Raw genomic sequence first — 16,326 nt, 5'->3', positions numbered from 1 at the left:
TGTTAACATTTTCATTCAGAGCACCAGTCTCGTTCTGAACAAAACCGACTTCCTTTATATAAAGAGCCTGTGTACTGACTATACTCTACACAATACGCATTGCAATTTTTTTCTCCTGTGCGTCTCTTTCCTTCACCAGGCCCTGCGCGCTCAACATGCGACGCCTCTGAGAAGGAAAGGTGCGCTAAAATGGGAAAGGGATGCGAATTTATCGGTGGAGGTGCTATTTGTTCGGGTAAGATGCCGCCGGTGAACTTCACGGCTAACTGAAAACCAAGCTCTCCTCTTTCTTTGTACTATTGTCTTTTCTTTCTTTTTAGAACAACAGCGGTATGATCACGATGTTTCGGATACCCTGCTACAGCCTTATATATAAGGCTAGCAGTATGTATTAAATAAATAAAAAATAATAATTCACATTTGTTGTGGTGATGCATTTAGCGAAAATGCACTCTGGGCCCAACATTGTATATAGGAGCGAGCTATAACATTAAGATCTGACGGGCTCTGTTTTTAATGCGAATAGAATTATTTCACTACTTGAACCGCTTCGAGCTCATCTATCTATCTATCTATCTATCTATCTATCTATCTATCTATCTATCCTCTTACACCAACCTAGTGACCCAAGTTCTCTAATGGCTTGGGCCGATATGTGTGTGCTCGTGGTCGTGATGCCATTGTGGCCGTTGCATCACCGTCATTCGAGCTTTGCCATCCGGCACCCGTCATGCCTTCGTCATCGAGCCCATCGTCGTCATACAGTCGTCAAATCGCCATAACAATGGCGTCGCGGTCGTTCAATTTTCGTTATTCCAGCTTCGTGACCTGACTCTCGTTATGCTGTAGTTGTCATGCCTTCTGCCCCGACCTAGTGGTCCAAATAGCTTAGGTTACTTGGTATGCGCTCGGCGTAACAATGCCGTCAAGGTCGTTGCATTGTTGTCATTCCAGCAATCATCTGACACTAGTCATCCTATCGTCCTCACACCATCGTATCATGTCGTCGTCGTCGTCACGCTGTCGTTTCATCATTGTGAGCGCTTCAGTAACGCCATTCCATCGTCATGTCGTTGTTGTGATCCCGCCTTCGTCATTCGATCGACTTCAATTTTTCTTCATCATCTTATTGTAATCATACTGTCGTCATTCAATCGTGATTATGGCGTCCTTGTCATGCCATCTTCTTCAGTCACTATCGTACCCCCATTGTCAGACCGTCGTCGCGATGCCATCGTGGTCGTGCCATCATCGTCCCTCCAGCTACGTCATCCGGATCTTGTCATAATGCCGTCGTCGTCAAGCCAGTGTCATCATACACTCGTCGCCATCCCACTGTCCTCAAGCCGCTGTCTTGCTACTGTCGTCACTGCATGCATGGTCGTCATACGGTCATCGTCATGCATTCTTCGTCATACCGCTGTCGTCATATCATCGACCTCACGCTGTTGTTTTGCCATCGTCGTAATTCCGTCGTCAACACACAGACGTATCATGCATCTGTCGTCATGCACCCGTCTTGGCCTTGCGATCATCGTAGTGCTGGCTTTGTCGTTCGGTTGTCACAATAAAGTCGTCATCTCGTTGTCCTCATGTCGTCGTTATACCATCATCATAATTTAATCTGCACATCACTGTTGGCATACCATCGTCGTTACACGCTTTTTCCTTCTGCCATTATTCCTACTTTCTCATTGCATGGTCACGGTGTCAGCATCATACAGTCATCAAGCCTCATGCGTACGGACCGCAATGGCAAGTGATTTTCATATATAAGTGGGATCATATCGGAGACTTGCAGCGGTGGCGCAGAGGTAGAGTGTCCGCCTCCCGTGCTAGAGGACCGTGGTTCGGATCCCGGTGCCGCGCAATGTTCCACCGGATATATATATATATATATATATATATATATATATATATATATATATATATATATATATATATATATATATATATATATATATATATATATCCGCGTGTCGATAAAATTGCATAAACAGAACTAGAGCGCGGCCTGATCCCGGTGACCAGAACTGGCAACGCACTCCCTCACCAGAGCAGGATTGGCCACCCTGATACAGTACTTGGCCACAACCTCCTATATCAATACAACAATCAAACACCAGCCCTCAGTCCCCAGCAGCTGCGAAGCAACTGACCACGGCAGCGGTCAGACCTGTGACGCAGCAGAGGGTGCCAAGAATACCTGGGTCCGAACAGGCCGCCATTGGAATCTGAACCTGGGAACGCTTAACGCTAGAACGTTATCTAGTGAGGCGCGTCTAGTAGTGCTATTAGAGGGCAGTAAATGGCATATAATAGGGCTCAGTGAAGTTAGGAGGGCAAAACATTCATATACAGTGCCAAAAAGCAGGCACGTCCTGTGCTACCAGGGTTTAGCGGAGAAACGACAACTAGGAGTCGGACTCCTGATTAATAAGAATATAGCTGGTAACATACAGGAATTCTATAGCATTAACGAGAGGGTGGCAGGTCTTGTTGTGAAACTTATTAAAAGGTACAAATTGAAGGTCGTACATCTACTTAGGGCACGTAGTGACCGCGGATCCGGATCATGAGACTGAAATAATCAGAACAATAAGAATGTGCTTCGGTGCGTTTCTCAGGCATTCTCATATCATGAACAGCAGGTTACTATTATCCTTCAAGAGAAAAGTGTATAACCAGCTGTGTCTTACCAGTACTCACGTGCGGGGCAGAAACCTGGAGGCTTACGAAAATGGTTCTACTTAAATTGAGGACGACGCAACGGGCTATGGAAAGAAAAATGATAGGTGTAACGTTAAGGGATACGAAAAGAGCAGATTGGGTGAGCGAACAAACGCGTGTTAATGACATCTTAGTTGAAATCAAGAAAAAGAAAAAGGGGGGGGCATGGGCCGGAGCATCCAACGAGGAGAGAAGATAACCGATGGTCATTAAGGGTTACAGACTGGATTCCAAGGGAAGGGAAGCGTAGCAGCGGCGGCAGAAAGTTAGGTGGGCGGATGAGATTAAGAAATTTGCAGGGACAACATGGCCACAATTAGTACATGACCGCGGTAGTTGGAGAAGTATGGGAGAAGCCTTTGCCCTGCAGTGGGCGTAACCAGGCTCATGATGATGATGATGATATCGGAGTATGTAAACATATAGCCTAATCAATAAGTCTCAAAATTACCACTACATAGGCTAAAAAACGAGACTTGAGGAATATGGTGCGTCGCTATCAGTGGCATTATCGTCGACAGTGATCGCGAGACGAGTTCTGCCGTAATCTTCAATAGTTAGAACGATACGAAGGAAGACAACGAGGCAGCCAGAAAGTGTGCAGTGGGAATTAATTTTTATATTTAATTCATATTAGCGTTATTTCGCCTAACAGGAAAGAAACGCATGAAATGCAACGAGGAAGAGGAGGAAAAGTGCAAAGCAATGAATCGACAATGCGAGTTTGTCGACGGAGCTCCTCTTTGCATAGGTAAGTATGACGTCGTCATCGTCAGCGCACCGAGCTCGTTCAAAAGAAAAATCGTGGGTGTAACAGAAACAAGAACAATGGCCTGTATTCGGTATTAAATGCACGCAGACACGGCTTCCTGGCTGACGGCAAATGAAGCAGTAGAATAGAGCAGGCTATGGGTAAGACATGTATAACTTGCTGTGACGACCCCAAAAGATTTACCGAATAGTCTCTTTCTTACGTTTACAGCGAAGCTGTTAAAACCTAAGTACACGTACGTTGCCGGCACGCGAAAGCTTACGCCCGCGCGCCTACGCATGCGCAGATGTTGCGGCATGGGTCGTACGCGTCGAAGCGCGGCGCGGGCACAGGTACCTTCTTCAGATAGTTACCGGTGCTCTGGCACTTATTGGCTGCCTCGCAGAAACACGAAACGAAGTCTACCAAGGAAGAAACATTGAGCAAAGTAGGCGTGCGCTGGCGCGGATCTTGAAGGTTCGAACCGCCATTCCTCGCGAGGTTCAACCGTATATGCGCGCGGGCGCGAAATATATTTCGCGCGCCGGCACGCGTATGTGTAGTTTGGCCTTTAGGTTGCGCGTGCGACGGCATGATGCGTATCGAACGTCAAAGGACAGCCAGAGTCCGAAGCTTCAATTTGAAACTTAGTTATAAATCATTATAAAATGAAAGCTGCCTTCCGTATAGCTGATTCAGATTGACAACGAACTCATATGCGCAGGTTCTTAAGCTGCAATTCGTGGTTTCTTTGTCTCACCGGCTCCACGTCTAGGAGTTTGCACGGCTGCGACGGTGCGGATGCATGAGAACACAGTATGAGAAGTTAGCGGAGACTGTTTATTTGTCTCTGGCGACACCCAACACTGCACAAGGGCCCGGTCTCGGCCTAAACGGGAATCTAAGGGTTCCCGGAGCAAGGGCGAATAAATACGGAACGGCATGTCACTTCTATGTCACTGCGGGATGATGGCTACCCCCGGCTATGCTGCTTGCTCCCGCGATAAACAATGGGCCACCGACTTGCGAGAGCTCGGGCAATATCCGTCGGCTTCGACCTGCGATAAGTGTGGCTCGGCGCAGTACGACCACGCGATGAGCACTGGGCACCGCTCTTCGGCTTAATAGCGTTGTGGATGGATCGACACAAGGTACACGCTCACCGTTGGTGCAAAGGCACCGTAGCCGAGCTCAGGTGATGGTGATGGTACTTTTACCGGTGATGGTACTTTTATCGCACTTAGATTGATTGCGAAACTAGGGAAACGCAGCGTCTAGTGAACAATAAAATGTAATTATTACGCAGATATGTCGTTGTCGGACTACCTTCTCTGCGAGCGTTAACGTAACTCGTACGTATGCTAAGAAAATACTTTTGTAAGAGAATATGCCAATGTAGCGGTAAGTGTGAATCCCCACGTTATGTATGTATATGTATCTTGGATTGGCGATACAATACTGTCAAATCACCCGCAAGCATTTGCACTTTTTACAATATCTTATACGTCCATAAATAAATATTTCTTTAATTTCAACAGTTGGAAAACGCAAAGCCTGCAACCAAGAAGAGGAACAAGCTTGCAAGGAAGAGGGAATGACCTGTGATTTCAGTGCTGGAGCAGCCGTTTGCATGGGTAGGAAGCGTGGGCTGCATCGAGTGCCTAATTTCAGCATTTAGGTCCTTGACAGATTGTCCCAGATTATCTTCATCTGGCGCTACGCTGTGTACATCAAGATAATGCCTCGGAATATCAAGCACACTATAAGGTAACCGTATTTACTAGAAACTAAGCTAATACATTTTTAATGCGGAGGATCCGACGTGCCCTGTTGGAACCTACGTACAGCGAAGCTTTCCGTAAATGCACAAGGAGTGCTCAAACATGTGATTGTGCTTTTCCACGGTGAGTGCAAATGACACCGAACGCTTTAGTCGTGTTTGCGAAGAATGGAATTCACCTTTTCACGCAACCAGTATTATAGGTTTTGAAATGGGCAAGCTCGCTTTCTGCGCCAATTGTTTGGGTCCCCCGGCCTCCCCTTGGAGGCGCAGATGCGACCGACCACGCGGTTGCCAGGCGCTGCAACGCGCACGCAACATGAGGCCATCTTCTCCAGTGCCCTCTCTGCCGCCTCATCGCGGCTCTCCGCGTCGAGGCCCCCCTCGCCCTTCTGCACCACCAGCCAACAAACCGCACCCGGAGGCAGGCTTCCTCCCTCTACCTTCCATGTCTGCGGGCGAAACACTGTGAGCGATCGCTCCTAGATGGCGCCGCCGTCCCGCAGCCGAGTCGATTTAGGCATCACTGCCCAGCGGTCGATTTAAGCACCACTAGCCTCCTTGAAGCCCTTGGGTTCAGCGAGAGCAGAAGTAAAGTAAACATGTCCGTCCGCAATAGATTAGTAAGAGGCGATTGGACGATTGGTGGAAGTAGGGAAACGACAAAAAACGGAGACGTACAAAAACAAAGCGCTTCACCTAGTCTTCTGTCGTCCTCGATTGCGTTTCCCTTGTCTTGGTACCCATTCTGTAACCCTAATTTTCCAACGGTTATCTAACCTGCGCATTACATGACCTGCCCAGCTCCATTTTTTCTCGTGATGTCAATTAGAATATTGTTTGTACCCGTGTGATCTCTCATCCGAACCCCTCTCTTTCTGTCTCTTAAGGTTATGCCTAGCAATCTTCGTTGCATTGCTCTTTGCGCGGTTCTTAACTTGTTCTCAAGCTTCTTTCTCACTCTCCAAGTCTCTGCTCCATATGTCAGCGCTGGTAAAATGCACTGATTGCACACCTACCTTTTAAATGACAATGGTAAGCTTCCAGTCAAGAGCTGTCAATGTCTGCCGTATGCGATCTAACCCATTTTTATTCTTCTGTGAATTTCCTTCTCATGATCAAAGTTCACTGTGATTAATTGACCTAGGTAAACGTACTGCTTCACAGACTCTAGAGGCCGAGTGGCGATCCTGAACTCTTGTTTCTTTACCCGGCTATTTGTTGTAATTCGTCTGCATTGTTGTTGAATGGAACAATGTCATCGGCAAACCGACGGTTCCTGAGATATTCGCCGTCGACCTTTACTCCTAAGCCTTCCCAGTTTGACAGCTTGAATACTTATTCTAAGCACGCAGTGAATAGCATTGGAGAGATTCTATCTCCCTGTCTGACCCCTGTCTTTATAGGTATGTTCGTCCTTTTTTGTGTAGAATTAAGGTAACTGTAGCGCCTTTGTAGATATTTTAAGGTATGTATGTAAACGTTCTGTACTTCTTGATTACGTTTTGCCTCTATGACTGCTGGTATCTCTACTGAGTCAAATGCCTTTTCGTAATCTATGAAAGCCATATAGAGAGGCTTATTGTACTCTGCGGATTTCTCGATTACCTGATTAATGACATAGATGTGATCCATTGTAGAGTAGCCCTTCCTGAAGTCAGCCTGTTCCCTTGGTTGACTAAAGTCCAGTGTTTCCCTTATTCTATTGGATATTATCTTGCTAAATATTTTGTAGAATACTGGGAGTAAGCTAATGGGCCTATAATTTTTCAATTCTTTAACGTCTCCCTTTTAGTGGATTAGCATAATGTTTGCATTCTTCCAGATTTCTGGGACCCTTGCAGACGATGGACACTTCATATACAGAGCCGCCAGTTTTCCTAGCATTATGTCTCCTCCATCTTTGATTAAATCGAATGTTATTCCATCCTCTCCTGCCGCTTTTGCCCATTTCATGCCTTGCAAGGCCTTTCTGACCTCCTCTCTAATTATAGGAGGAGTTTCTGTATACTGCTCATTATTGTTTCGTATAGAGTGCTCCTGAGTCATCTGTGTACTGTAAAGGTCAGTATAGAATACTTCCGCTGCTTCTATTATACCTTCGAGATTGCTGATGATGTTACCCTGTTTATCTTTCAGTGCATATATCTTGGTTTTTCCTATGCCAAGGTTCCTTCTCACTTATTTCAAGCTGCGTCTATTTTTATCGGCTTCTTCAGTCTTTCTCACGTTATCATTTCTAATATAACTTATTTTCGCTATGTTGATCAGTTTTGACAGTTCCGCGAATTCTATCTTATCTTTTGAGTTGGACAATTTCATTTTTGACGTTTCTTCATTAAGTCCTTTGTTACTTGGGAGAGCTTGCCTACTGCTTGCCTTGGTGCCTTGCCTCCCACTTCAATTGCTGCCTCTGAAGCCAACCTACTTACGGTTTCATTCATTAGCTCTATGTCATCATCATCTCTCTGTTCTAAAGCTGCATATTTGTTTGCGAGTACCAGCCTGAATTCGTCTGCTTCTGCCCTTACTGCCTCAAGGTTGACCTGTTTCTTCTTGACCTATGTTGCTCTTTCTCTTTTCAAATTGACGTGCATCCTAGCCCTCATTAACCTATGATCACTGCACTTCACCCTACCTATAACTTCTACATCCTGCACTATGCTGGGATCAGCAGAAAGTATGAAGTCAATTTCATTTCTTGTTTCACCATTAGGGCTTTTCCAGGTCCACTTTCTGCTGCGACTCTTCTTGAAAAAGGTTTTCATTATGCGAAGCTTATTCCTTTCTACGAATTCTACCAGCATCTCTCATCTAGCGTTCCTAGAATTGACGCCGTAGTTGCCAATTACTTGTTCCCTAGCCTGCTTTTTCCAGACTTGTGCATAGAAGTCGCCCATTACTATAGTATACTGAGTTTGAACTTTTCTCATCGCTAATTCAACATCTTCATAAAACTGATATACTTCCTCATCATCGTGACTGGATGTTGGAGCGTACGCTTGTACTACCTTTAATCTATACCTCTTATTAAGCTTGATTACGACTACAGCTACCCTCTCATTAATGCTGTAGAATTCATCAATGTTGCCCCCCATGTCCTTATTGATTATAAATCCTACCCCGTATTGCTTCTTATCTAGGAGACCTCTATAGCAGAGGGCATGTCCGTTATTCAGCAATGTATAAGCCTCACCAGTTCTTCCAACCTCACTAAGCCCGATGATACCTCAAACAATGTCTGATAATTCCTCAAGGTGTCCTGCTAAACAAGCCTCACTCGAGAGGATTCGGATGTTAAACATTGCAAGGGTCAGTTTCCATTGGCGGCCTGTACGGATCCAGAGATTCTTAGCACGTTTTACTGCGTTACAGGTGTTACCGCCGCCTTGGTCAGGTACTCCGCAGCTGTTGGGGACTGAGGGCCATTGGGTAATTGAGTGAGCCATGTGGGAGGTGTTGGCCGAATACTGCACCAGGGAGGCCAATTCCCGTTCTGGTGAGGAAGTGTCTTGTTGAAGCTTAGTGGGCCTTCCTAATTTGGCTGTACCTGGATTAGTATAGCTCCACTCGCTCTCGGCCTCTTTTGCCCCTGACAGGCGTCACTACAAGCGTGCCGATGTTGTGCATCTCGCTTGGAGTGAAACTGCGCTTACCCGAGTGAGTGTGCGCAATTTCAGCTGCCATCAGAGGCTTCGTACGACGTAAATGGGAAGTAAACGACAGTACAGTGGCGACGCTGCTTTGAGGTTTCCGCACCAGCTACCCAGGGCATACCGATATCGACAATTAATGCCTGTCCTAGGCTGCGGGTAATTGTTTAATAATGAGAAAATATATATTCGAGTGAGATTCGAAGTATCAAAAGCCCCAACCGGGTAAGTTTCATGCGATTTTCCATCACGGAAAGAACATGTATCCCCGCAAATAGAACGAAAATAATGACGTCAGAACTGCGCCTCAGTAGCGTATAGCTTTGGCCCAGAGTTCTAAAGGCTCGTGCATACCGCCGACTCGGACAGGTCGCGCCGAACAAGTCAGTCGAAACCAACCAGCCACAAATGGTCACTTAGGTCTAAATGTGCCTGTCACCGGATCAGTCACTCCCTTCTCGGTTTTTCAGTCGCTTCCCAAACCTACTGAACCAATCAGCGGTGCAGTAGCAGGACGTCTGTATGTGCTGACGCTTACTTCAGGTGGCGATGTCGTAACGGCCAATCGCGAGACATTTCTGTGTGACAGCAGTCTATTGTCACGCTAGCCGGTGTCACCGTCAGTCGCCGCGAGTCGCTCCTTGGTCGTCAGTCACGGTCGGTCACGCGACCTGTCAGTCGCAGGTGCAATGAAACTCAAGAGGGGAGTTCTGCCTGAAGTTTCCCTTCATTTTTCTCTCCATATAAACAAATGTTTGTTTGTTTGTTTGTTTTTTGCCAAAGAAGTGCAGACATTTGGCTGAAAGAGTAGGCCACCAACGCACAGTGATTTATTGCTCAGCTTCAGTTCCCTCATGAAGAATCTTGGGCGACCAAACGCAAACAATCGAACACCTCCGATAGGCACGAGGCAGTGGAACCCGTCAGCTCGGCGTCTAACGTAGCCCTGGTTAAGCTTCGGGGCGTAAATACCCCTCGATGAGGAATGAGTAACGAAGCGTTTCATTAGGAAACTCGCAGAGGGAACTCCGTGCGCATGTATGTTAACTATTATGCGCTGTATGAGAGTCAAATTTGGAGGCGCGCTTTGTTCCTCTTGTAGAGCGTATGTACACCGCAATTACGAGCGCTGTTATTTCTGATTTGTTCTTTATTTTTTCTGGAGGAGGCTAAGCCGGAAGATGGCACCCGTTTTCTCCCGTATGTTCTCTGCCCGCGTTTGATCTTGCGACATTGAATTCTGTGTCTCAGCCATTCTGTTTCTCCTTTTCCTATCTGCAGAAAAAGGACGCCGCAGTTGTAACGATGAAGAGAAGGACGCGTGTAAGGTCAAGGGTAGAGGGTGCGATTTCTCGGAAACATGGTAATAGTGCAGCGGCCGCTGTTACAGGTTTATGGGACAAGACGGCGTAACTTACAGTCTTTACACAAGGCTGCCGAAGTAGTTTGGCCCACCAACAACTCACACGGCATTTACTTTTCTGTTATTATCTTTCCCGCGCTGCAAGGTACTGCTGCATATGTCGCCGCATTCCTGCACAAATGTCTCGCGACATTATTCCGGGGACTCGTTGCAAAATGGCCACATCCAACAACAACGGGCGCAGCTTAATGGCTGCGACGTCGCAGCACCAGTGGAGGCGGTGCAACAACGACCAACCAAACCATAGGTTCCGTTGTACGGCTCTACATTTTTTTTCGAAAATGATAAGTGGATGACGAGGCCTGCGAGCAATGCTACTGGCATGGCTTCTGCAAGCCGCACACGTTCAGGCTCTCCCACTCACGTGAGTTGAGGGCTCATTCTTTAGGATTATTAGATCTTTTGGCGGCCTCGAAGTCGCCTACACTCACTCGCGTTCGTTAAATTCAGCTCAAACCCTCTTCAGACGAATCGCGATAAGACTCACATCCGCTCGATTTCGGTATGGCCAGCTCAAATTCAAGGGTGGGCCTTACTATTGCTTGAGTGTGGGCGTAGATATGCTATTATTGCTAACCACGTTCTAAGTAACGTCGCGTACAGTTAAAAATTAAACTGTACTGGCAGCTGTTTTTGTCCTTCCCATTCCGTATAGGCACACGTTCATTTCCTATTTTCTTCCAGTAATTCGGCGCTTTGCGTTGCCTTTGCGCAACGAACACATACATAGGCTGTTTTTTTTTTATATTTCATCCAGTTGAACTCAATTTTGTTAAGTGCTGTTTTACAAATGACGGGACAAAATAGAGACAAATTACTTTCGAACTATTAATTTATGCGTCTTCGAGGCTGAGTAATCGAATCCCTTTCACCGTGACAGATCGAAACCGCACCAGCTGCAACGAGGAAGAGAGAAAAGCGTGCGCGGAGCAGCGAAAGGTCTGCGACTTCAGCGCGGGATCTCCATTGTGCATGGGTAAGGCACCGTCCCAGCCCGACTTTAAGGCAGCAACTTTTCTAGGTATCACGTTGTTTGATTGGAGAATCGAAGCTAGCCAGCATACTCATAGCATGGCCTTTTGCTGGGGGGAAATCTACGCCTTGGACCACGTTTCGCGAAATACGTAGTTGCGGCCTCGTTCGGCCAGCGTTTTTCCGGACGAAACGGGCTCGCTCGCTAATTTTTTTTTTTAGCGGGACGAACCCGATGCCTCTGGACGAATCACAGACGTATCGTTACAAAAAGTGTGGCAAGTGTCGCAAGTGTGCAATCAGGCTTTCGCCTTAACGTTTGACACACGTGTGAGACTCGCTTAGTTTTTTTGTTTTTTTTTCTTGCTTTCTTTCTTTCGGACAGATGAAAAACCGGAAATGTGCGATACGGGGCAGAAAAATGCATGTAAAGAAACGGGACTGGAATGCGATTTTAGCGCCGGCGCACCTTTGTGTATAGGTAAGGAACCCACGCACTGTGCATCAGAACTGTTTTAGTCTAGATACAAGAAAGGTGTGGCCAGTTACTGCTAAACATTGGATTTATAAACAAAATGTGAAACTGAAGCAACTCCAAGATATTTTCAATCATATCTCGCGTTTTCGGGAAGCAGATAAAAACGAGCATTCAGACGCGGGGGAAAGGATAAGAATTACTGGGCCAGCCTCCGCTTCACCTCAAAATAACCCAGAACATAAATAGGAGCCGTGTTTTCGTTGTGCTAACGTTTACCTTGTCATACACGGAAGAGTCTTGCGATGAGAACGGAATATCACTGAAGAACTGTGAAGCTGAAAAACGTTACTGAACAAAAATATTCAAGAAACGGTTCCACAGACTCCACGTTAAACTTTTCGTAAAGTTTTTATAAATGTTTATTGTAAAAATAAAACGAACTTTGCGTATCGTAGCACTACCCTTTCACAGAGCCTCGGCATTCAGGTGCCGAAACTTTATTGCTGGGTTTAAGCTACTAAAGCACCTTACCGCAACTGTCTGGACGCCGCAAAAGTTACTGTCTGAGAACATAGCACAGTTTGATAACAAGAAAACAAATCACCATGAAGGTAAACGGCGTATTCGGTGTATTACTGGGTATGTTAGGTGTACCATACCTAATATGATGACTATACTTGGGTTACAATTTACTTACTTATGATAACTGCTATACTACAATGATTTGAACACTGCATGCGTGCTCGGATCATGACATGTCATTTTGTCTTGACAGATAAAAACCGCACAACCTGTGGTAAAACAGAGAAAGACATTTGCGAAGCATACGGCACTGAGTGTGATTTCACTGCTGGGGCGCCCATCTGCATTGGTAAGGCGCTGTCGACAAGCGTATCTCATTGTAAGCTCCTTTTTTTTCTGTAACACCTTGGGATTGCTAAAACATCACTGAATGGTTGTATGTGCGTCGGCACTGTACACTTTCTTGTTGTAACTATTTTCTTAAAAATCTATGTTCCCAATCGTTTTTTTTATTTTGTGGCAGACAAAAACGGCACAAAGTGCAGCGACAAAGAACGACAAGAGTGTAAAGTATTGGGTAAGGACTGCAACATTCCAGGCGGAGTAGCTTTGTGTGTGGGTAAGTGCGCACAGTACAATCAAGACTTTACTCGGAAGCAGCGTTACAATTTTAGCATATTTACATTGAATTTAGCTGATTTCGGATTCTTTAGCAGGATAAATCGTTGACGAGTAGAGATTTACAAGAATTTGAGGATTCACAATAATATTTACTATTTCCAGGTGACTTGGACTGTTGTCTTAGTGGAGGGAGATAAACGGGATGCGAAAGGCGGGGATGCTAACCGGATAAAATCCAGGTTTGCTACTCTGCGCTGGGGGAAGAGGAAATGAAGGACGGAAAGAACAGCGGGCAGAAAAAGCAAATAAACGGGAGAAAAAATAATAAAGAAGGTCGTGAACTTCCATGGGAACTGCATTGTCTTAGTGGACGATATGATTAAATATATCGATCCTGATTTCGCGGTACCTTCCTCCAAAGATGTGCTCATCGTAATTAATGTATGGCATGACCCTGCATTTTGATTAGGTGTCTGTGCAACTAAGTTTCCTAACACATACTAACAATACGTAACAGGTGGCACATTTCAGAAGCTATTCTGTAAGCATCCTGCCAGCAATGCAAGCAAAGTGCCAAGTAAAATATCTACGCGCCATAAAAGCAGCGTCATAGCATTTCGCTCTAGCTATCACTAATTATTATGATGCCCCAGCTTTTTATTTTCTCACAATATATGTTATTCCTCTTCAAGTTTTAATTACTACACTTATATCATGCTTTAACATCTGGATTCTATCGCTCTCCTTTCTCCTACACACAGGCACTAACGTTTCACCGTTTACTAACTAGCGCGGTTTTAATCCTAGTTTAGGACAGCCGTATTATAACAACACTGCTGAGGGGGCATTAAAAAAGTCCGACTCCATTTCACCATGTGAGATTGGATGTACAGCGAAACTTTTGCAGAAGTTATACAAGCACCACGGCCAAAATCGACCTAAGTCACGCGCCCAGGCACGTGTACAGAAGTAAGCGTCAGTGCCTTAATGAACTGATTAAGTTTTTCAAGGCAAACTGCATCATAAAGTTCGTAAATTACAGCTTACACACAAGCTGCACACATGATAGCTTCTGATTGTAATTCGAATACACGTGAAAACATAATTCTGTTACATGGTAACTCAAAGACAGAGCGCTTTTGCAGCTTCCGTATGAAGTCCGTCTGAGTGGCTGCGGCCGCTAGGTGGCGGTACTGTACTTGGGTGAGCACGAGTCCACGAAAAATCCCCACTAACTAGATGCTTACAGCTTCGTTATAATAGCTGCAGTCTGCCACGCGTTGGACTGCACAAAACCTAAACTCTGGGGTGCTCATAAAGAGATTGGTACTTTTGTTTCCAAACTTCAATATTGCTGACTGCATGCCACGAGTACAAAGCTCACACGCTTAGGTTTCGTGAACATTTATTGTACCTTATTCTCTCACACTTTGCATGCTCTCGTACCTCTACCTTTTCCCACCTCTCCGCACTTCCACAGGACCCCTCAGCTGCTGCTCAAAGGAGCCATGACACCAAGCTTTCGAGCTCAAAATATGCATTGCATGTTAAACCGTACGCATTCCACAGCAAGCAGCCAAAATTTGAGACCATTCAGTCCGGCAGAAAATTTGTATTTTCAATTTTTGAACAGTAAAACTGTACAGAAGAGTGCAACACTTACAGATGAGTAAATTAAGCACGTGCTACGTGGTTATTAGGCATGTCCAAAGCGTAACCCCCACCCCCCCCAGAGCCGGTTCCGTCGGCGTAACGGAACACACACTTGAAGGTCGGTTCTTGTATACTACAAGCGCCAGAAGCGATTGTAGGATCCGGAAGCACGTCACAATCGCCATGTTCCGGACACGAACAATGTATGCAGTACACGCACGATTTCTGTCGGCGTATCGGCGAAAGTATCTTACTTCTTGCTGATAACTGCAGGTCTAAAATATCTAATATCTCAGCCTTTATCGACTTTTATCTTACAGATGAAAGGCCAAAAGCCTGCACTAAAGAACAAAACGAAACATGCAAAATCAATGGCACTGAATGTGATTTCACCGACGGTGCACCCGTATGCAAAGGTAAAGTGCAATCTCGGCGTTGGAGCTTTTGAATTGATGACGGCAAAGAGGGCTGAATGAACGCTTCCATCTTCGCCCTGCCGTCTATCTATAAGGCATTTAAAATTAATTTAAATTATGCGGTTTTACGTGCCAAAACCACGATCTGATTATGAGACACGCCGTAGTAGGGGACTCTAAAAATTGGGACCACCTGGGGTTCTTTAACGTGCACCTAAATCTAATTACACGGGTGTTTTCGCATTTCACCCCCATCTAAATGCGGACGCCGTGGCCGTGGATTCGATCCCGCACTTAGCAGTCCAACACCATAGCCACTAAGCAACCACGGCCGGTTATACTGTGTTAACTTGTCACAGGTCGTTGGTCATTCCATCGATGACAATCTTTTTTCGTCGCATCGTGATTATGCCATCCTTGTCATGTCTTCATCGCCAAACAGTCACCATCGTGCCTCCATTCTCAGACCTTCGTTGTAATGCTCTCGCGGTCATGCCATCATGACCACTGCAACTTCGTCATCCGATTCTCGTCATGCTGTCGTCGTCACGCCATCGTCGTTATACACGTTTCATGATAGTCATTGTCACGCCATTTCCACTATACACTCGTTGTCATCCCTATGTCCTCACACCATCGTCATGCCATTGTTATCAATGCATCACTCTCATGCATTCGTTGTCATCCTGTCGTCGATAACTCACCCCGGTCATTCCATCGTCCTCATTGTAACTTCGCCATCCGACACTAATCATGCCGTCGTCGCCATACCATTGTGCCCGCACCATTGTCCCCATGCAATCGTCGTCATAAAGGTTTCGTGAAACAGTATCGTTACGCCATTGTGGTCATACACTACTCAGTCCATTGTCTTCACTGTGGGACCTCTTTCTGTATAACTTCTACTGCATGTATGTACCACTAGTGAACTTGAAAGAGACTACAAAGCATAGTGAAACGAAGAATGTTAGTTTGTAACCTAGCGGTCAATAAGAAGGCAAAAAATGTGCTGGTATCATATCGCGTGGTTGCCCGTAGTACAGTTTTGCCTGTGGAGAACAAAGTATTTAGCACAAAGCCAGAGCTGGCAATTTTTGTCGCTGTCTCTTATGGCTAGAACGCGACTCAGGCACAATTTTCGCGAATTCATGGTAGACTTCTTTTCGCAGATCCAGTACGAAACAGCTGCAACGAGGAAGAAAAGGAAACATGCAAATCGATGGAAATGACATGCGACTTCGTAGCCGGCTATGCCGTGTGCATGGGTAAGAGTCGCGTGGCAGCTTTACGTGTTTTTTTAAGTACCAGAATTTATAAAAATCACTCG

General features: G+C 45.7%; 1 protein-coding gene across 1 annotated transcript in view; it reads left to right on the top strand.

The window, feature by feature from the left end:
* Nucleotides 1-16,326, top strand: part of LOC142591413 (uncharacterized) — a 57,318-nt gene that overhangs the window by 16,880 nt on the left and 24,112 nt on the right. The window contains exons 7-11 of the mRNA XM_075703741.1: nt 140-235; nt 3,386-3,481; nt 12,563-12,658; nt 14,904-14,999; nt 16,169-16,264. Of these exons, the coding sequence (XP_075559856.1) occupies nt 140-235; nt 3,386-3,481; nt 12,563-12,658; nt 14,904-14,999; nt 16,169-16,264 (480 nt within the window). The remainder of the gene's footprint in view (nt 1-139; nt 236-3,385; nt 3,482-12,562; nt 12,659-14,903; nt 15,000-16,168; nt 16,265-16,326) is intronic.

Source organism: Dermacentor variabilis, chromosome 8, assembly GCF_050947875.1.
Source record: "Dermacentor variabilis isolate Ectoservices chromosome 8, ASM5094787v1, whole genome shotgun sequence".
In the NCBI taxonomy this organism is placed as follows: Eukaryota; Metazoa; Arthropoda; class Arachnida; order Ixodida; family Ixodidae; genus Dermacentor; species Dermacentor variabilis.
Note: the sequence above shows the minus strand (reverse complement) of the source record. Positions and strands in the feature narration are given on the sequence as shown.